The sequence below is a fragment of the Patagioenas fasciata genome, chromosome Z (genome assembly GCF_037038585.1).
Source record: "Patagioenas fasciata isolate bPatFas1 chromosome Z, bPatFas1.hap1, whole genome shotgun sequence".
Lineage (NCBI taxonomy): Eukaryota > Metazoa > Chordata > Aves > Columbiformes > Columbidae > Patagioenas > Patagioenas fasciata.
In genome coordinates this window covers 51,537,477-51,560,794 of record NC_092560.1, presented here as the reverse complement: position 1 = coordinate 51,560,794, position 23,318 = coordinate 51,537,477, and the positions used below count along the sequence as shown (strand labels likewise).

General features: G+C 38.8%; 1 protein-coding gene across 2 annotated transcripts in view; it reads right to left on the bottom strand.

Moving 5' to 3' along the window:
- The window catches only part of TNFAIP8 (TNF alpha induced protein 8), a 61,498-nt gene that overhangs the window by 10,313 nt on the left and 27,867 nt on the right, over positions 1 to 23,318 (bottom strand). Inside the window, exon 1 of one of the 2 annotated variants that reach the window (XM_065861674.2) lies at positions 10,371 to 10,656. The exons of the other annotated variant lie outside the window; for it this stretch is intronic. Within the exon in view, the coding sequence (XP_065717746.1) occupies positions 10,371 to 10,401 (31 nt within the window). The 5' untranslated portion in view covers positions 10,402 to 10,656. Of the gene's footprint in view, positions 1 to 10,370; positions 10,657 to 23,318 lie in introns of those variants that run through there. 2 annotated transcript variants of the gene reach the window in all.

The window sequence follows — 23,318 nt, the reverse complement described above, 5'->3', positions numbered from 1 at the left end:
ATGCATAGCTGTACATAGAATATATGCTCTGTCTACTCTTCCTCACCAATCATTCATGGTATCTGTGATCATGAAAGACTACGCTTGGTGGCCATAGTGGTATTTTCCATTGTCCCTGCTAACATGCAGTTCTCTTACTTTCCTCTTCCACAAGAAGCAAAATAAATCAACCCCAAGCTTTAAGTTTTTCTCCCAATATTTAGTAGCCACAGCCAGTTCCCTCCATATCCATAATACAACTACTAGGACTTGACTCCAAACTTCCAGCCATTAAATCAATGGTTGGGAGTATTTTATCTTCTTCATTCCCCCACCCCCTATTACTAATTGAGAACACACTCCCCAAGACCCAAATGCACAACCTATCTTTTGGAGGCTTTGCTTTGACTCTTGTTTGTTTCCACTTGGTTAGCTTTATTCCTGGCATCTCCGATTCAAAACCAATGCTCAAAACAGCTGAAAAAGTATGCAAAGTATTTCTATATATAACACTCACTGGAAAAACAAAACAAACCCCCCATAAAAATATTTAACTTAACAGCATGCAAACTCTCCAGCATAAATGAAGTCTGTCAAACAGGTCCACCTCCCCATGTAACTTGAGAGTTCAATTTTACTTTCATAAATATCATTAAATCCAAGAACATAAAGCATAAGTAAAAAATTAGATCTGTAATACTGTCAGTAACTTGTTCCTCTGTAAAATTAAATCTTCTGTTTAAACATCATGTGTGTGACACTGTCATTTTCTTTTATGTCAGGAAGCAGTATTATGTGGATATAGAACTTTGACACCTTGCAAAGCACTAGATGTTGCAAATATATTTACTCACTAAAACTAGACAGTTTCCAGAGGTCCCTTTCAGCCTCAGCTGTTCTGTGATTCTGTAAAACCTTCATCTGTTTCATGTTACAATCCACTCCTCGGGGCAAGGTGGAGAAGATTGTGGGGTTTTTTTTACAGCTGTTGACTACTGTAGAATTTAAATGTCCAGCTTCTTTACTTTGCACCGGTATCAGATGGTACAGCAGTGAACTATGAAGGGATATCCACTACCAGGAAAGGTTGTTGTATCTTGAGATTTTCAGGATTATTACCCCAAAGGAAGAAGGAGAGAATGCAGATTTGAACCCAGGGAAGGAAAGGCCTCAGGTGGTAAAAATGAACACCATCAATCTGCATTTCAAATTATTTAGATTACATTTTTGCACTGAAATTAAAATGTCCATAGTTTCTGTCCTCCTCACTATGACAGTGCTACCATCTCCCATCATACTGCATGGCATTACATGACAAACCACAATAATCTGATCAACATCTAAATCCACCACAATTTATATCTCTTTCAGTTGATTATAACACCAGTTGCTTGTTGCAAAGAAAGGTTGGTTTAAACATACATCCAGGACAGTGATGTCTTGCATCACAGACTTCTAAAGCTCTAATCTCCAGCATTGTGTAAAAGGCTGTGAGCTTCATGAAGACATCGCAAATGTAAACACCAGAGCCCCTTCCTGAAATATCCAGTATTTCTGTTCACAGCTGCTCAAATCAAAATTCTTTGTTTCAAGTTCTTTTTAGTTTCTGAAGTCTAAGTCACTATTTCTTAGTAAATATTTTTAATACATATGTTTTTAAGTGAACAGAAACGTTCATTCATTTTCTTTTCTACAAGTAGGAAAAAATAGCCCTTGGAATCACTGGTATTCACCAGTGTCATTTGCTTGTTTTTGCTAAAATATAACCAAAATTTTCTTCTTTCTATAAGTAAAACTATATTTGTCGAACAGTTTGGTAAACTAGACATAGTAAAAGCTAAAACAGATCTCATGAAAGATTTAAGTTCTAAAACAATGACATTTTTGCACTTTTCAAAGTCAAAGTTTCCTACACACTTCAATGAAGTTAATTAGGTGGAAGCTTGTCTGTGCATGCACTGATTCAGTGGTTTATTAATTCCCATATGAAGTGAAATGTAAACATTTTGTGATTAAGACCTGAGGGGATCGCATTCTTAGAGGTCCACTGAAATCACAGGTCAACTACCAAAGCCTTAGAGAAACCAGCAAGTACTGACCTTTTGAGATGCATAAAATACATCTCAGAACATGTCCCTGGATTTCAAATTATAAACCTTTTAAGGATAAACGCTCTCAAACAAATGAACTGCTTACTCCCACTTTACTGCAATTTATTCTCATTACTGTAAACTGCCAGGAAGAGTAGGACTCTCTGCAGACACCCCAATATTTGCCTATTGTGTGTCAAATTCAAATGTAATTTTCCCCTATTGCTATGCAAAACAGACTCTTTGATCTTTCATTACTAAGCTGTATAGTTACAAATACCTATACTGAATTCAGGAAAACGTAGGGGAAAATAAATACATTTATACAGCCTGTATTCAATTCTCTACATTGCTTCTGCTGAAACAGATCGGTGGTGAAAACTTTGGATCCCAAGCACCCAGCATCCACCATGCCATGCAAAGGCACAGGCTCTGTACTTCTCATTGCTAGCCAGTCAAGTGCTAGAAGTGAACCGCGAAACAGAATTGTGACAGCGAATCCACTGATGAAACTGAATCAAACCACACCCCAACCCAGGTGGGGAATCTTCAGAAGAAAAACAAAATTTATGAGAAAACGTCCCCAAAGGATCAATGTAGAACAAAGCTGTCAACAGACCGGTTTCCCAGATTCTCTTCTCCTCAGTCAAAACAAGACCGTGCCCAAGTGACAACAGGTTTAAGGCTTTTGCTTTTGCTGACTCTATGGTTAAAATAACCAAGTTGCTGGCAGTTGCATTTGCATCACTGATCCCACACTATATCCTGTTCAGTAATTGTGACGGAGATGTATCCACAAAACTGTACACATACCACTAAAAGCCACAAGTAAATCAGCAAATCTACTGATGCAGAGAAAACGTGAAAGTCTGTAACTTCTCACAGTACTAAAAAGATATTCATGTCAGTATGTGTAAGACTAACTTTCAGGTTGGTGCTATTTATTAATGCAGAAACAGTTTAAGCACTCATATTTATTACAGTTACAGGAACTGTTACTACTAACAGTACCACTGCTGGGTACTACTGGATCTATGAAGTGTCTACCCAAAAAGCAAACATGAAAAATTAATCCTTAAACATGAAGAAAAGTCATTTTTGGCTTTAAAGCCATTACGAAATACATGAAACCTTTTTTAGCCTACTACTTCTTCTATTGAATGTGATGTATGGAAAAAGAAAAACAGAAGTTGTTTCATGAAGTAGCATAAAAATGAGTAGCTCTTTCAAACTTCTTTATGAAATGCTCTCCTCTTAGGGCATTTTGTAATCTAATTGTAACAAAAAATCAGTCCAGAAGGTTCAAAAAAACACCTGCAATATAGTTTACACTGCTTTATTTATTATGCAAATGTGTTTATAGAGACTTTAAATGCATAAGGTAGGAAAAGGGGGAGAGGAAGCAATACGCTTCTCAAAAAGCAGTATTTAAGAATCCTTGTGAAACTGTTCAATTTAATAGAAGATTTGACCAAATAATGAATTGTTACTGGTGAAAGAAACTATGTGTGCTTTTGAATAAAAATTACAAATTACAATTAATATTTGATGTCCCTGGCACATGTATTATGAAATACCCATTATTGTTAGGAGCCATTAATTTAGCCTGTTGCTATATTTGGAAATAATACTGATAAAGAATACAGCCTTTCTGAATGTAGGTGCAAGGCCCTCCCCTTACCCAGATACTTCTTTTGATTCTCCAAAGATTGACTGACTTTTGCTCCCTGATCTCTAACCTCTGCCTCATTTATGACAGTGAACAGTTTGCAAATTCCTCAAAGAAAATAACCTGAGGGCCTAAGAAGTACTATAATATAGCAAATGCTGTCATCAACAGATAAATGGAAGGAAGACAGGGAAACTTAAGTCTCCAGGACAACAATTAATTATGTGAAACTGAAAATACTGGTAGAATTGGGGGGGGGGGGGTGAGGAAGAGTACTATTTTCCAATATGTGGAGTACTGCGTCCAGTTTTGGGTTTCCCAGTATTTACAACAAAGGAGCTGACAGACTGAAGCAAGACCAGCGGCCACCCACTGAGATGTCTGGGGGAGCAGTAGTGTGCGATACAGGGGACAGGCTGAGAGTGCTGGGTTTGCTCACCCTGAAGACTAATAGTGGATGTCACCCATACATCTAACTTGTTACTGAAGAGTTGCAGAGGAGACAGAACTAGGGTCTTTTTGAGGACATAGAGCAAAAGACTAAGGGGCTACAGACACAACCAGCAACAAGGGCAATTCTCATTGGGAATGACCACCTTAATAGCAAGTCAAATGTCAGACTACGATGCTAGAGAAGTTGTGGCACCACCACTCTTGAAGACACTATAAACTTGACTGGAAAAGGCCTAAGCAACCTCATCTAACTTCAAGTTTGGATCCCACTTCTAAGCTAGCTCTGCTTCAATTGCAAAGTTGTGCCCAACAACCTCCAGAAGTTCCCCAAAGCCTCACTTAATCTGTGATTCTCTCTGTTGACCATATGGCTGAAGGGACTGTATCTTAATTGTCATTAAACACGAGTCTTGCAGTTTGCTACGGATTAAAAGATTTGATTGCATAACTATAATTATATTAATGGAATTTATCAAAGCAACCTAATATTCAGCCCAACAATTGCAGCTAAATGATTAACCTGTTAAGAGTCTCAGTGATTCTCTGAAGTAACCTACCAGCTACAACTACTGCTTGTCCCATGGCCTCTGCTCAAATTACCACCCAGCTTCCTCATCTGCTCCAACTGCACAAGGGATTGCTAAATACATGCGGTATGAAGTGTTCTGCAGTAAACAACTCCATATAGACTTCCAAACACGGTATACAAAAAACCTCACCGGTTCAACCCATTCAATTCTGAGCAGTAGAAGAAGCAATTAGAGCAGCCACCTAATCCATTTACAGATGGGTTATCTTAAAGGTTATGCTGATTTGGCCTGGAAAATAAAACCATCCATTCTTTTGATTTTTAACAGGAGAGATGCAGATCTGCTTCCAGAGTCTTATTGTTTAAGAACCTTAAATCAGTGCTCTTACTGAGAGATTGAAGTGCCCACATCTAGATGGAGGAACAGCAGCTGTACTACAAACCATGGCAGTTATATTCCTGTCCTCAAAGCTATTTATCCATTTGCTGTATCTTAACTTCATTGAACATAAAATCCTCCAAACTATCTTAAAAAAAAAAAAAAAAAAAAACAACAAAAAAAAACCTAGCAGTTCTGACTTGCCTGTGTACCATGATCTTATTTCCTCCAAATTTCCCACTGCTACTTCTTCATTAAGGCGTTAGCTTCTTGTTTTTCCTTCCACCTCTTCTATTTTCACCTCTGGCAATGCTTTCCACATGCATGTGTGATACAGTATTACAGCATCCTGTCAGTAATAATTCTTTCTTTCTAATTTCTCATGGACTTACTTTTTTTTTCCTTCTTTCCTGTACTAAAGTGATACATTTTGCCTTTAGCTTGTCCTATTAATCCTGAATTCTAATAATCTACAGAATGGATAACACAAAACGCCAAATTGTTAAGCATCTCTCTGATTTATAGAGCTGCATACATGATGCATATGACCCCAGTGATCTTTATTAAGCAATAGGCAAGTTATCTGGGAAATTAAAAAAAAATCCTCAGTTTGACTAATCCACACATTCCACTGATCTGACACATCCATTGGGGCCAGATCATTCTTCCTGCTTCAAAACTGAACTTTTCAGAGTACTCTCAACAAAAAGCCCCTGTTTCACTGGCCTTAATGTTTTATGGAGATGGTTGTTTTGACAAGGGGGGTGCAGGCAAACAGCCAGTGAAACAAAGGAAGCCCACATTTTGTAGACTTCAAGGTGAGAGCAGAAGGTGGTCTGAATGTGGGCTACATACTGATTGCCTGTGCAGCTTCACTGTGGCTCCATATGGAAAAGTGAGCTCCACAAAAGAGAAGGGGACAATCTCTAACTTTGGCAGCTGTCAGAGCTACCACAAGTCACACAAAACTATTCAGATTTGCATACAAAAGGGGACACTGAGATATCCTATTTCTTTTTAATCATATGGTTTTCATGCAGTTCATTCTAATTATGCTTGACAATAGTCTCTAACTTCAAAAGTTAACATGAAACGGGACTGTCATCACCTGGTACATGTTGCATTTGTATTTGGATAACGGTCTATTTGCACAGTTTGGATCTTCCTGTTCACTGCCATAAAAGCATAAAAGGTTCTAACAAACATTAGTTTTGGATACAGCCAGATGGAAAATCATACATTACAGATTCCCATTGATGTTTTGGATGGAATAAATGGCTGGTAGGAGCATAAAACCAGACAATTAGTTATCTAAATGAGCAGGGTTCTACCATGGAAAATTTTCACACCACAAGAGGTGACTGCAAAATGTAGCAAATCTATGAGTACTGACTTCTCAAAACAGTGAGTGTTTTGTGATTTTATAACCCCTGTGTCTCTGTTCTGAGGAACACAACAGGTGAGCTCATTCCTCAGTAATCGCATTTGGATTAAAAAATGCTAATTGTGTCTAAAAAAGCTCTGAGCAGTTGTAGGAATGCAGAGAACTCTCCCATGCAATGCAGTACTTAAAACTATGATAAAAGTACAATGCAGGCTCCCACTGCTTCCAAGTTTGTAATACAATATCCTTAGTTTCATACGCTATGTGTTACATTAGTTCTGATATCTGTTATTATTTTAGTTTTTCTTTGAGACCTCAGAGTTATCTCCTGATGTTTTCTAAATACACAACATAAAACCTGTAGAATGAAGCTGAAGTTTTCTGAAGATTTACATAAATTACTATTTCCATCTTTTGAAGAAATACTACGTCAGGAATCCATTAACATCACAATAATTTTAACTGGTATTGGCATGTGTTTAAAAAGGTATGTTTGAAATACATATTTTTTATATGACAGCAACAAAGCCATTTCCTTCAGATCATGGAAAGGAATTAAGTCAAACAAGAGCCTGAAACCATTTGTAACCTTTTTTGGTACAACATGCCACCATGCAACACCACACTGGAATTATGCTATGCAGTTAAATGCTATAGTATTTTCTTGAATTTACCATGCTCTTTGTTTCATCCAGTGCAAAAGTAACTACAGGAAAATGTGCCAGGGTTATTTATATCATGACAGTTGTTGGAATCTCTTAAGTGGAATACAGATTGATGCCATACACACGCTAACACACACACACACACATATACTTACCACAGCATTGTGGCATACAGATGAATACAAAGCTTGTTCTAGTGTTACCAAGCAGCATGATGGGAGAAAATAAACTGTTTCATGCTACCATTCTAACACAGAGCGAGAGATCAAAGGCAGAAGCTGAAAATCCCAGATGCACTGCTGCATATCCCCCATCCAGCAATTAGTACAAAATACAGTGAAGTAATGATTGTCTTCTAGCAATGCCTTTTTACTCACAGTTCCTGCTAAAAAATGTGATTTGAGTTGAAGTCACAGACTTCACCTTTATTCAATTAATTATGAAAAAGAACTTCTTCAGGAGTTCACCTTTCAAAATTAACTTGGATTTTGGGTTCCACTGTAACAATGGGTATAGTTCATTTTTACCATAGTTAAACATATGGTCATTGATTAATTTTTTTTAATGCAGATTTTAAAAACAATATACATTAATCCATTAAAGCCTCTTTTACAGACACCCCAGTGTTCTCCAAGTACTGCAATTCACTTGCATAAAGTAACTGGAAGTATTGCTCACTTCAACATCAGATAATTATCAGAACATATATGATGTTTGATGCTGTTACTGCCCTCAACCCTCATTTTCCTTCAGGCTCATCTTCCAACAGGTGGTCCAAGAGTCATGCTTAGAAGTTGCAGCTGAATTTCAGAGGTCCTCACATATCCCTTCACTAGCTCCTGGCCAGTGATGCTCCCCTGGGCACCTGAGCATCTCTGCTTTGAGGAAAACAGAAAATTCTGCCTTTGCTTACAAACAACAATAAAAGAACCTTTTTCCTGTAGCTTTCTCTTTCTCTCACTTTATACTTTCATTGCTAGCTTTGGCCTTGAAATGTACAGAATTTGGTAAAACAACTGTTTTATAATTGTCCAAATGTGCCCCCTGCCCCTTCGATAATCAGTCACAAACCTATTAATTCCCTGTCTGGGCATCATAATTTTTGGGTAAGTCAGAGAGTGACATTCAGTCTTGTGCCTAAAGGAAATATCAACCACTTAAAAGGTTATGTATCCTCAACGTCAAAAGCCTGAGCCCCAAATTCAGTTAAAATTTGTGAAGCATCAATTTTCTTTATGCAAAAAGCACAGTTTCTTGATGAAACAGAGCCAGTAAGCTGAAAGACTCTGAATGCCTATTTTATGCCACATAAATTGAACCACTACAAACACACAGGTATTTGCTTGTATTTTTCAGTATTTTGATCAGTGATCTTTCATACCATGTTCAATCAGACTAGGCAAAGTAGTATAAATGCTGCAGCTCTCTGTATTCACCTGTTAATCCCAGTCTTTATTCACATATACACTAAACTCCCTTTTCTCATGTATCTTCTAAATTATTCTTTTACAGATGAGAGTATATGACCAGGCATACATTTACAGACTGACTGAAAAACCTTCTCAGTGATATCTATAAGTAGTAGCAATGGCTACTGTTATTTATTTTCCAGTCTAACCTATCAAAATCATAGGATGGCAAAACTCAAATATTTTCGCAGCTAAAAATAACTAAGCCAAAAGCTACTCTTTATTTTCTGTCTCAGCCACCTGCTCCAAATGCTTTCTTCAGCATGAAGATCCTGGCATCTCAAATTGTTTCAAAAGAAATATACAGAAAGGCAAAAATATTTTCAGAGGATTTTAAAAATCTGAATCATCTAAGGAGGCAAGAGGTTTCTTTAAACAAGGAAATTTACATTTCAAGTATAGCCAACTTGGTAAAATTGTCTAGAGCTTCCTGTATACAAACCAGAGGATCTTTCATGCTCTGGCATGCTGATCAGTCCTGCTCTGAAACTCAGGGAGCCTGGTCACATTGCCATGTTCTTATTCACATATTCTGTTTTTCAAACAGTTTCTGTACAGAATTTTTTTTCAGTTCTGTTTTTTAATAAATCTGTCCTACAGAATCTTCTTGGAAAAAAACCAAAAGCTGTCTTTTAGTTCATCTGTTCATTCAAGGAGAAAATGAAAAAACATAGAGTATCCTTGTAAATCTTCTCAAAACAATCCATCATGCTTCATTACTAACCAGGTTCTATCAGCATTATTGGCATTAAGTTTGATTCAGTTTAAGTTGACTTTTCTGCAAATCAACAAAATACTTTTTATGGAAGTAAGCAGGCAGTGGTCCCTAGTAATGTTTTTCAAGTGGGGAAGTTGTACAGAGTATGAGAAGAAAAAACATCTAAAATCTTCTGAAATTCCTTCTTTTCACCAAATATAAAATGCTTAGGCTGCCCTACTGCTTGCTGATCTGTTGTGCTTGGTTTTTTCTTTTCAGTTATTTTTTCTGAGGCAGACTGGATCTCTGTAAGTTTGAATCTCCCTAAGGGCTATTTGTAAGCATGAAACATCAATTCTAAGAAACCCAGTGTATAACCCCACGACTGCCCTGTTCCCTCTTCTGTATAAATGCTCTTTTGTATATAGGCACTTTCAGGAAATTGCCCTCCTCCTCCCCCACTTGCTCCCTACTGTCCTACTCTGGCTCGCACCCCCCCCAATCAACACTAGGGAATAATTGTATTTTTGTTGGAGCACTTCCAGCTCCTCCACACGTTCCACTCCTGAAGCAGTAAATGAAACCCTGTAGCTTTGGCACACTCCTCTCAGCTTTAACACACACACACACACACACACACGCACGCACGCCTGCACAATCATTCAGAGAGGGAAGTGAGCATCAGGCTTGCTCCCAAAATAATGACCTTTCACTTCTCCCCATGCAACTTCCTCTTCTGCTGAAAAATACAGTGCTTCCAAACTAAAACAAAAATCTTCCTCTTTAAATATTCTTCCACCAGTGTTTTGAAACACTGTTTCTTCCACTTATCAACATTCCAGGTGTGAGACAGACCAACATCCCCAGGTGACAACACTTCAGTAATTTCACATCCAGAGAAATCGACGGGGCTTTGGATGGTTTTGCCAAGGCAGTTTTCCCTCCCCTTTGAATACTCAAACACAAAAGCAAGCAGAAACTCTCCTCCAGGCTCACAAACGCGGTGCTGGAGACACAAGCACGGACGTTTCCTGTGAAAACGGTTAAAAACCATACCTTCCTTGGGTTCATCAGCCTCCGAACTCATGGTGTCGGCACAAGGCACTGGGGACCCGACTACAGCTGATGCGCTTGCAGACAAGCAGCCACAAGTCAACTTCTCAGAAACAAAACAAAACAAAACAAAAAAAAAAAAAAGAAAAGAGGGGGCTGGGATTTTAAGGGGAAAAGTCTATGGATTCAGCAAATCACAACTAAGCTACTTGAAAAGGATCCCGCCCCTTTCTAAGCTGCACGCCAGAGACTGTCTGGAAAACCAGCACCTTCAGAGAAACTCTGATTTTACTTGCCAGCAGTCGCCGTTTATGAATTTTATTCTCCCCAGTCTGTCGGAAGGGTGGAGTTTCACTTGTTGCAGCTTGCCAACGTGGTATGAGAAAGCGAGCAGGGAGACCAAAAAAGCCGTGACTGCAGAGCAGCGTCTGATTGTGGTAAACGACAATCAGATTGGGGCTCTCTCAACTTGCAGGAAAATCTAATTTAAATCAACTATTTTTTTTAAGCCTAAATTGTAGATTTCAACACTGGTTACTATCTGGAATTAGTTCTGTAGCCTCCATAATTACACTGACTAATACAGGATGACTAAATACATGCTTAAATCATGAGAAGCAGTAGCTTTCTTTCAAGTAGCTTAAGCTAAATAATTACTTATTTTTTTCTTTCACTTATGCACAGTGCATGGTACCATATATCCTGAAAGGAGCAATTCACTTTTCAGTCTTGAAAAACTATTTGTGTTCTTTTTGTTACAGACCCCCTTGTATCCTAGGGAAAAGAAACCAACCAACCAACCAACAACAAAAACCCCAACAAACCAACATGACATTACATGACATTGTTTTACAGCACCACAAGAGAACAGGGATCTTTTTCAGCCACCCTCCAACTTCCATGTATTATACACACTATCACAGAAAAATCAGGGGGAATTATTTGCAAGCCTTTCTTCCAATTGGCACAGCCTCCAGTAAAATCAGTGTCAAAAGGAATCATCTTTTCCGACTTATTAATTTAATGTATTTTTAGCACAGTGGCCAAAACCTCAGTGGAAACGTGCGTGTCAGAGAAAAGCAGAGGCATGATCTCTCAGGAGAAGTCCTGATGGCACTGCCAGCTCTGACATACAACCAAATTCCTACCTGCCTCCCCCTCACGGGGTTAAATGCATGTGCCTCAAGGGCTGTCAGGGTCTTCCTGGCTAACACTATTAACTATTAACAGTTATGAAGTCTATTACACTTATTTCTACTTTACTCCAGTATTTCAAGATGAAGTCAGAAAGAGCCAAAGATGTCAGCTGCACAAAATTGGGGCACATAGGGAAGAAAAAAATAAAGCATTTCAGATTTTAACATTCAGCCGTATTCATTAAAGCTTATGGGAATACCGTAAGCAGGTAGGCTGCTCTCATTAGTTAAAGGTACAGAGTCAGGAAGGGCAGTATGAATGCTTCAGCCATGGCAAAGTTGCACTGGGGACTGGGGTAGATAATACTTCAGAATTTGAGCAACTTTTGTCCTATTGTGGGTGATTTCATTCACTGTAAGGACTGTCCTTTGCCATGTACTTCTCTCATACCTATGACAGACAGATCTCATTTTAGTTAAAGGTTCTTGGTGACACTGGCAAGTTTTTATCTTGCAATATGCCCAACATCATGGGTCCCTTAAGGACATTCTTTGAGAAGCTGGCTGTCTTCTACAGGGCTCATCATCTCCTGTGGTGTGGCAAACCACAGCAGCTACGTTTTTCAAAGCACAGAGAATAAAAGTGAGTATTACCCTAAGCAGTATCACAGAAGAAAAAGTAATTACAACACCAGACTAGCTAAAGAAGCCACATTTTCACTTCAAAAACAAAACAAACACTTAAAAACAAAAACAACAAACAAAACACGCCCTCAAAACAAACCAAAAAACAACCAACAAAAAAAAACCAAAACTGGTTTGGGGGTAACTTGGGGTATTTACTGTTTAGTAGATTGAGACCTCTCAAAAAACCCACACACAAAATAGAGGAGGAACAGGAAGAAACATACTGTTAGTCAAGATGAACTGCAACAGCCTTTGGGGTCCTTTAATCAAAGTGCATGCTGGTAGAGAGATAAAATAGCCAGTATATAAGACAGTATTAGGAGCCCTGCATGGACAGATTTACACAGTAGATGGATGCCTTTTGTTATTTTGACAGACACAGTGAGATAATGAGCCCTGTGGTTAAAAGTGAGCAAGTTCTGCAAATTAAGATTTCTCAAATCTCTCAGAAACTTGAGGTATCTCTGGACAGATACCAAAAACCTAATGATTTTGATATAATTGTTCCCTACAGATTCAAGATCACATCTCCTCACTCAGCCGTGTTCCTCCTGCTTACAGTGTCGCAATGCACGTTTGAGACATAATTTTTTTATGTTTCATTTTGGCTGTTATGCTGCTTAAAAACACATGCATTGGCTGAGGAGACCCTAACCAGGCCAAAGCATGTTTAGGTAGGTAATTTTCTGATCCTAGGTTAAGCAGTGACTTGTAATGGCTTTCAATCATGAGGACATAATCACATTCTTCAGAGTCTGCATCCTATGAACTGCAATAATTTTATTTAGAAGGCCAGTAAAAGTAGCAGAATAAAGCAGGAAAAAATTAAACAGAGTCCATGGACAACACATGAGCCCAGGTAAGGGATGATACTACCTCACCTGCGGGAAAGAGCCAGTTATTGAAGCATGCAGACTGATTTTTCATCCCCTGACAAGTAAACAGCCTGGAAGCTTAAGAAGACCCTCTTTCTTTGTAAACTGTGCATGTGATATGTAGTAGGAAGGATGAATGACAAAAACTCTGAAAGTAAAATCAGTAGATACAGTTTAATTTCACAGGGTAGATTCTCCTAGGGAAAAGTAACTTCCTAAAATGAAGGGCTTAAAACCCACCATACATTTGGACAGATGCTGTCACAGAAGGAAGGCCAGAATTCCCAGATGAAAAATAAAGTCTTTCATGTGGTGCACACAAAAACATGGGTTTACATACTAAGTTTTAGTGGCTAAAAGTCTAAAACCCATGGAGCTGGGTAAGACATGGGGGTACAGTGAAGTAGCGTCCTTTATACCCTTCTCTGCTGAAACAAAAAACTTCTGGTTTTACTGAACAAAAAAGTTGGGTTTGTTTTGTTTGCTCATCATTTGTAAATTGTCCTCATTTCTGCTAACACTAAGGCAGGGTTGCCACAGAAAGAACAGGCTGTAGCCAGGCCTTGGCTTGCTACAGCAACACACGGGGCATTGTGAAAGGACGGGTAGCTGTGTCAGCACGTCCCCAGCCCAGCACAAAACCTGGCCCATGTTTTGTGTCTTGGTGCACACTAAGACAGCTCTGTTTACAGAAGCATTTTCTTCTTAGATACACAGGTGGCAAACCCTATTACATATTTTATAAATATTTAAAATAAATAATAAAAATCATAGCAGCCCAAAAATGGTGCTAAAATTACTGCCAAGAAGATTCTGAAGGTCAATGCTAAAATGTCAAAAAAGGCTGTAATGTTTTGGTTCACAAAAAGGAGGAACCAGCATGACTACATTAAAAGTATGCTTCAAAGAGAAGGGAGCTGCCATGGACACAAGAATAAATCTCCTATGGAAAAAAAAGAACAACAAGAAGAAAACTAAAAACCAAAACTGGAAAAAACAAACAAACAAACAAACAAACAAAAAACCAAACCAACCAACCAACCAACAAAAACTACAGTGACAGAAACCTGTGTAGCCCTAGAACAGTTCTAGAGAAGGAAGTGGTAATGTTAACACTTCAGACATTACATACTCATGAGGTTTTAAAAAAAACACCTCCCAATGTTTGGTTAACATAACTAAAGTTGTCTAGTAATAACTTCTGCTCTTCCAGAATGTCACATTGAATGGACTGCAAATCTTTAAACGATTAAAATAAGGTCCATCCCCAGCTTCAACTCCTTGCTGACTTTCACAGTACTGCTACAAACAGAGCTCTTCAATCAGCTGTTTTCATGGAGTAAACTCAAACATAATATACTTAAATGTATAACCTAGGGATTATGTAAACTTCGTCATTCAGCAACAATGCAGTAATATAAGGAAAGCTCATGCCATCCCTCTTCTGTAGCTCTAACAACTTGTACCTATTTCTGATAAAAGGGGTTTTGGTTCACAAATTTTAAACTGATACTCTTCAATGGGTGTGGATTACAGGTAGATAATGCAAGTTTTCACACAAGACAAAGAGACATTTCATACTGTCCTGAAGCACTGACATGTGTTATTTCTTCATATGTACCATTTGCAAAATGTAATGAGAAATGATGTGATGCAGCCGTCACTATAAATGGATTTCACCGATTCTCAAATATTTGAGTTTTTCTCAAGCTAATGTTCTGAAAGGGAACAAGACACAAGATTGCTATATTTCAATCCAAGATCTCCAGAGCATAAACAAGTGCAACATGTTTTGTTTGCACGCACTTGTAGAATCTCCAGACATGCTGCCATATCAGAAGGGGAACAAGATGCTTAAAGAGTCCCTCAGAGAAAAGGTACAAGAGAATAGTTCATGGAAAAAACATGACAAACTGTTACATTCAAAAGCCTGGAAGCCACACTGCAATATCATTAAGAAATTAACTGTACCTACCTCTTCTGCAAGTGGTGCCTTGTTAACTTGTAGGTTTTACCAGAAAGATCTTTTTTTATGGAAGTTCCTGATTGAGTAAGCAGTCAAAACCAACATAGAAGCATGCCCTTGACTTGCTCCATTGTTCCTATTCTGCATCTCAGCCAGTACCACTACAACGTTTTTTTCAGGCAAGCAGATCATAACTGCTCTGAGTTTCAAGATGCACAGGTTTATGAAACAAGAGATGTTGTTTTCTAGCCCTTCCCTATTAATTTAGACAAATGGATGAGCTCTTTGGCATATGTACAGAAAACTGAGATCTTGCAGCACAAAGCAAGAAGCTCCTGCCTCCTCCAGCACTGTCCATCTCCTGGGATGCAGAAATCCACCTGCCAGGCATCCTCCCAGGTGCCAAACCTGCTGTTTGTGGTGCTGCCACATGCAGACATCACATGTGCATGATGGTGCACACAAAGAGGAAAGCTGTGCAGGGAGGGGCACAGAGTCACAGAAAAAAAAAAAAAAAGTTATATTTCAAGTTTTCTTGTGTTAAACAGTTACACACAGACATTCAAATTAGCAAATGAAGAGACTGTTTTAAAGTTATTTCCTAACTCAGAAGTAGAGCAACACCATTTGTAGTTATTTCCATTATTGCAAAAGAGAGTGCAATAGGCACTGTGTAGTGTGAGTGCAGAAAAACCAAATTCCAACTCTTAGGCAACTTTGTTAATTTGGGGTTTAATATTATTTTACAGTAAAAAGAGGACTATTGATCAGCTGTGTGATTTTAGTGGCAGTGTTTATACAGTTCTGTAACTAAAAGGATTAGGTACAATAGTTCACCTGTTGTTGCTGTAGCCGGACTTTACTCAGGATTTCTGTTTGTTTTATTATCTTCTACCATATCACACACATGTATCAAGATAATCTAGACTGTGCTTAGCTTTTGACTGATGCCAGAAATACTGTTTTCAGACTTCAGTGTTTTCATTTACCAGCACTACTCTAACTTCTCAGTTATCTACAGTGCAGAATTTTCAGTTTATCTTTACGTGCATGAACCACATGCCAGGTACTGTTTTCACCTTAGGAAAATTCAGTCCATTGAAAGCTAGAGAGACAAAATAAGCCAAAACATTAGCAGGTTGATCTGTAAGCCAGATCTGAAAAACACGGGTACTCCTGGGTTTTGGCCTGATCATCACTGCTTGCTGTTCCTTATTGTTAATTCATTTTGTCCCCTTTGTAAAACAGACTTCAGACCAATTCAGATGCTGCTTGTGGCATTTGTTGAAACACTCACAATACCTCCACCTATTGGGCATACCCACAAATGATACTCTGGAGTATGTTTCTACCATGCGATTAAGGAATTATAAAAAGTCCATCCCCGGAGGATCAAGTGATCCTTCAACAGCTTCTGCACCATGTTTGGCATCCAGCAGTTCATCCCATTCTCCCTCCTCCCCTCTGCTGTCCTCCACTCCTGTTCAGCATCCATTCTCCAACCTGCTAGTGATTTATTGTGACCTGTTAATTCTTTCATCTCTAAATGGCAAGAGCAATATAGGGCAAACCTAGAATCGTACAAACCCACACCACACTGCTGGTGTGGCCTTCAGACTCAGTAAGTAACGCCTAAGGCTTCACCACAGGGCAAGCTGTAATGTCTGAAGACCTTCTTCGTGATCACAAACTGGCAGAATAAGCAGCAGAATAAGACAAACAAGTTCACAATGAGCCCACCAGGTTAGGGATAGGAAGAAGCAGCATGTATGGGACAGATCATGGTTTCCATACAGATGCAATAAAACTTGCCTTACTGAGGCTCCTCACCTCAACTCTTCTCCCCGAGACAGAAAATAGAGAGAGGGTAGGAAGATACTTGCACAAAAGGCTTCATGAAGTTGAACCTGCTTAATACTGAACATCATTTTGCTATGAAATTTTTAAGTCCCTTCAGTCTCATCTGTATGATTCACAATGTTCTTCCGTGCAACACCCACAATCACGTCTACGTATTTCAGAGCTGACAGCCCGAGAAGACAACAAAACAGTAACCACCTTGCCAGTCGTAAAGACTGCTGTGAAGTTTGCATCTTCCACACCCGTGTCCGTTACAAACATGCTGAGATTGTTGGTTTCCAAATAGCAACAACAGTTGTTTTTAAGTTGTTGCCTCTACTCAAATGCTGTGTGGTTAAGAGAAGAGGAAACATCTTCACGTAGCCTTAAAACAGTTTTCATTATAAGCTTTATCTGAATCTGCCACTAGTTGTCAGACATTTCAGCCACAGCACAGGCTCAGCACAGGATTGGGATGCTACCTTAGACTGATCCTGTCCTTTTGGCCTCAAGATGAACAGAATTTGTCACAAAACAGCACACTGCTGGGGCACGAGGCTGCTCACAGCTCAGACCGGGTTTTACTGGCTCACCTTTTTTCTTTCAAAATGACTCTGCAAATTCACACACAGAGCAATACAATGAATTCTGATTTAATTCTGTTCCCTTGAGCACAGGTGTCATGTTGTAGAAGACCACTACTAATAACAACTGTTTTAGTGTAACCATGTAGATACCATGCACTGAGATCCGCTTATTTATCCAGCAGTTACCAGTTACTGAGGACAAGTTCCAGTGCAGGAGCAAGTAAAAAACAATTTCTCAAGAGCAAACATGTCCAATAACATTCCATGACTTAGCTGCTGTCCACAAATAGGTGATAATCAGTGGTGGTTGCTGAATGTTCAGGAGTTCATAAAGGATATGACAGCAGTTAAAGACAGTCAAGGTCAGCTGTCTTTTGAGGGCTTTGCACCAAGGACTGCAACAGGTACTGATACAGGCTTATAGCACTGTTCATCCAGATACCAAAAATTTCACTCATTATTTTAGTTTTTCCTTTAAAAGGAACACACACAGATTTCCACTGCCAACATAGCTGTGCCAAGCAAAAGGCCACGTTGAGGCGAAGGAGACAGTGACAAAGAGACTCGCATGAAGAGAGGTAGGAAGGTGTAATCCTCCAGTCTTGTAAAGAGTACAGCAGATCTGAGCTAGTGTCGTCACATAGAAAAATAAGCTCCCCAGAGATAGTTTATGATAGAACTCTCATGAAATGGTTGTGTTATTATATGACATTGCACCCTTTACAAAAACATAAAAGGTCTGAGAAGAAATCTGAAGGGCAGAATGCCAGAAACACAAAGGTGAAAAGAACATGCCTCAGAAATAGAAATTACACAAAAGCATCACAGATTCGCCAGATAAGTGTGAAGTCAACATGCCACACAGGGACTGACAGTGTCACCACAGGCCATAAGAAGAGATACCTACACCAGATCCACTCTCACCAAGATGTAGGAAACAAGGTATTACCAGATATTTATGCATCCAAATACAGTACTGAAACAATTTTAATTTAAAAGGGTCTTTTAATTCAAACCAGAAAATTTAATATCACATAGCTAAAAATCGAAAAGAACTTGAAAACAAAGTGCCTGAACCAGTGTTAAATACAGTATGTTTAAAACAGTGCTACTGGAGTGTATGGCTAATAAGGTACATTTTTCTTCTTTTTTTTTAAAAAAGGGTGTGGTGGTCATGCTGACAGAACAGAAAACAGAATATTACCTTAAAAAAGGAAGGTTTTTGTTTGTATAAAAGCAGTGTCCATATGGGAAAACACGTGTGTCTTGGTTTGCGAGGGCTGTGTTCCATTCCCAAGCAAACAATCCAAGTATTTTGCTAATGCGTAACAATCGAACTATGCTCGTTTTCTTTTAGATGCCAAAGCCATTCATCATGCAAACAGTCAAAACACCACTTGCATATCAAATGCAATCTTAGCTAGATAAAATTTCAAATCAAACAAAACTAAAAAATACTAAGCTATGAGAATAATCTCCTTTTAGCTCAAGTTTAATTAAGAGATTAAAAGACAGATTTAAATGGATATTAAACCTAAGCAGACTTTGCTCTTTAAAAATTCAGTTTAGCTATAGTTTACATTGACAAGCCAGATGTACCTAATTATGTGGTGTTCATTCAAAGAACCATATTGATTTATTCATGTTCCAAATTGGTTTTAAATCAGTTTATTATTTGCCTAAGGCTCAGAGTGAAGCCACATTAAGAATCTGGAAAAGTACTTGCAAGAACTGGATGTGTTTGGGGAAAATATTAACTAAGACTATACTGAACAAGTGCTAAGAAATCAGTTCTGAATATCTAAACAAATGTAAGAGCTCATCATTTACGGCAGCCTTAGAGGGAAGATTTTCAGCACTTGCTTCCCCCACCTATGGTGACATTTTCATAACTGAAGCACACGTGGGAGATCAGCACTTTAGGCTGCTCCAAATGAGACTTGCTGTCTTAACAGAGGAGCACCATCTTCCTCTTTTTCTTTTCCACCTAGCCTGACAGCATCAGCATGTGGTGTTCACTGCAGGAAGATCCCAGTTAGAGATAACTTTTAATTTTTTTTTTTTTTTGGCTAGAAGAATTTAAACCTAAACCAGCTTTCTCATATTTATTTTTTAAAAAATAATTATCTAATAAATTAATTGAAGCTAAAGGTATTTCTTTCACAAACCAAGGGCTTGGATTATTTTAATCTAGTTATGACAACAGAAAATACATAGCTTGCTCATTTTTCCCTAAATTAAGCAGGCTTAATGGTGAGCAATGTAGGCAAATTCCAAGTGTAAACTTCTTAGCATTTTAGCATTACATAAAAAACTCGGTGTTGGATTTTTATGGATTGCTCTGAGTTCCAATAAAAATAAACAAACAAACAACCCTCAGAATTTTAACTGGAGTCCAAAAGAGTTTGTTTAGTAGAACTATATCTAACCTTTCAAGCATTCTGTCTACTTTACAGGAAATTCATACTTCAGCTCTTAGAATGCTTTAGCAACAGTAATACCAGGTTTGCACTCTGGGGCTAGGCCAAACTGAATACCGCTTCACAGGGTTACTGCACGACTTTCATGAACTATTTCAAGTATTTGGTTTTGAGAAAAAAGAAACATGGATAACAAGATCTGAACAAGACTTCCTAGTCTTTTTGCTCAACATCTTGTTTGCTGAAAGCTGCATTGTGGCACATACTTAGGCTGATTCACTGTTCAGGTGGCTGGTCTGTCAGGGTTGTGCTACTGCAGTTCTTCCTAAAGGCTGAGGACTTTACAGTGTGTTTTCAAAATCTGGGGCTCAGCATGGACAGCAATTAGGATGTTTGCCCACTTTAGAAAATAAACACAGCAAGAAAAAGAACAAAGACTACCACCAACTCTGTCATTGTTGGCGTGGACGGGATAGGGCACTTTTATCAGAAATCCCACGTTAACAAACTTTTGAGTGTTGCATAGAGGTGAAGCATCGAACAAGATCCACGCACTCCCCCTTGCGCATCCCACGCCCACCTCACTCGGGACATCTCCCAGCGGCTCAGGCATGTCACAAAGCATTTCTTGCTGGTTTTGGCCACTGCCACAAGGTGGCGACAGCGCCCTGAGGAAAAAAAGCCCACCGCAAAACCGAAGCCTACAAACGACAAACAAAACCGTCTTCAGGACTGTTTTTTTTGCTCCAGCCCAGGGAAGAGAAGGACCAGCAACAACGGGCAGGTAAAAAAGACTTCACGTACAGCCTCGCATTAACATTTCATGTTGCTACTCACACAGAAGGGTTGAAATTGCATTTCATCTGTACATGCTGGAATGGAAGATCTGGAGAACTAAGCTCTTCTGATGCAGTGGCCGTCACCTGAAATCGGTTGTCAACACACCAGACTGCAGCAGAAAATGTGCATCATTTTTTCCAACCCAAACCCCAGGTATGTTTGAAAAATACTCAAATTTATCTAGAGGAGGCTTATGTGAAGACAGCAAGGTAACAGATGATATAGTGGTAACAACTTGGCTCCGTGAATTTAAAAGCATACTAAAATTTCAAGTATCACTTCAAGGTGTGGATACAACTGCGCTACTCATGATACTCATCCCTTGCACCCAGTTTCTGCCTGCAACAACTCGGTTTAGCCCTGCTCTGCCTGTCTGTTTTTCCCTTCCTTATCCTGCCATTGCCTTTCCAGAAATGGGATAATGCAACCTTATTTTTTTCCTCCCAGAGGGAAGGTCTTGAGATACCAGCAACTTAGCTTCCCAGATCCAACGTCAGCGGTAGCCTTTGCTCTCACCAGACATGCAGGATGGTTTTATGTGTGGAGACAGCGGATAAATCAGGGGGATAATGGATAATTCAGCGGCACAGTGGATGAAAAAGGGGTCTGACTGGAGTAGGCTTCCCCTATTTCAGGAATTCAAATAGGAGAAGGGGGACTCTTCATGCTGTATTCACCTCTGTGAAGAAGAGGTCACACCTGAACAGGCCCCAAGTCCCCAGCAAGGTACAGACGGTGTGAAAGAGCAGCAGGCAGGCCTGTGCGGGAATGGAGAAGCGAGCCCCAGCCCTCATCTAATCATTGGGAATACTGACAGCCTCTCACCTGATGTGTGGTAGCAATACAAGGTCCAATTCCAAAAAGTCACAAATATTGCTACTATCAGAATTAAAATACCCATCATAACTGAGGTATGCCATGGATAAAAATTGCACATACGACCTTCACTTAGCCTGCAGAACACCCTGAAGTGTTACATTTTTCTCTGTGTGACTTCCAGGAAAAGAGAAAGACTCAGTAATTCTATGAGAATTCAAAAATTCGAAAGAACTCAAATAGTGGAGGCAGGATCATTTAAATAAAATTATATACAAGTAGTCATTTCTGTGTACACTATAAAACTGCAATTATCTGGAGACCACCCACCTGTAATATTTTTTTCGAAGTATTTGTCACTTGCATTTTTTCTGCATGTCAATTAAAACCCTAGCAGACTTGTTTTCAGAAATACATTTAATTTATAGTAACAGAGATGCAATAAGACAAATTAAAATATTCTAGTTTAATCAGTGTTGAGTAGAGACACCTGCCTATCATGTTTTCAGAAGTCTAAGAAAATGAAACAAATAGTAAGTCTATGTTTTCTACTTCCTGGTTGACTTAAAGCATTTCATCCTAAATGTCCGTACAAACACATTCACATTCCTCATGAAAAAAAGATGAAACAGGACTTGCCTTCACTTGAATTATTCCCATTATTCTAAACAATGCTATCTAAGCAGGTAAGATTTTTCCCAACATCTTGATCCATATTTTAAACCAATGTAGATTTATCAAGTTTTTCACCTCTATAAGTGAAATTGAAAAAATAAATCTCCGTTCTTTATTGGATACTAGACACGACATGCTTGTCTTAACTCTGAAACTAAAAGAACAGTATTAAAAAACACATTAATTGAAAGCAGTAAAACAACATCTATTCAGCAGAAAGCTCATATGTTCATTTGGCTATACAGCTGTTCTATTCAAACTGGATTTTTAACAGCCTTACTTGATCTCAGCACAGTTGACTGCGGGTAGAAAACAGTAGAAAGTCTAGCTGATGAGCAGAAAAGCAGAGGTGAAATGTAACATTCTGAGGCCAGGCTGCAAATATATTTGACTCAGGGCTAATACAATGCTGTCCCAAAACAGATTATTCCAACACCTAATAACACAATGTAGCATCAGGAAAAAGCCAGCACAAGCTTACCTGACAGTAAATAGTGAAGGTGTTTGGGCAACATGATAATAAGCCACCATGTTTCTCCATTTCCTGAGAGTTTGGTTTCACAATCCTCTGTGGTTTTTACCCCACAGTTTATACTGTAAATGCAGACTGACCTTCAAGCTAGTTACAATTCAAGATAGCTGTTCAACATTTGCTGGACAAATAATCTAGTTTATTTTCAAAATTCTTCAGGAATTTAAACACAGCAGTCTCCACGTGTGGGTACCTGAAGTCATTTTATCAAATAAAATTAATCAGGGTTAAAGAACAGAAAATTTCACTGCAAAAATCACAGGCAAGACAAAAAACACATGGATAGGCATCTCATCAATAGTTACGGGGGTTTGACCCTGCTGACTGCAAGGAAGCAACAGAAACTCCAAACTGTTATACTAGGTTTCTGACCTTTATTCCAATACTAATCAGAAACAGGTGAAATACAAACACTTAATAGTGAATGAACCTACTGCACTAAAATATGAAATATCTATCACCAATAAGAAATCTGTCTTAATATAATGTCTGGATAAACACATTGTCAACAAGTTTTTAAATAACTTCTAATCAAATCTGGTATTTTTTGATGATTGGTTGCTGACAGACACTGCTGC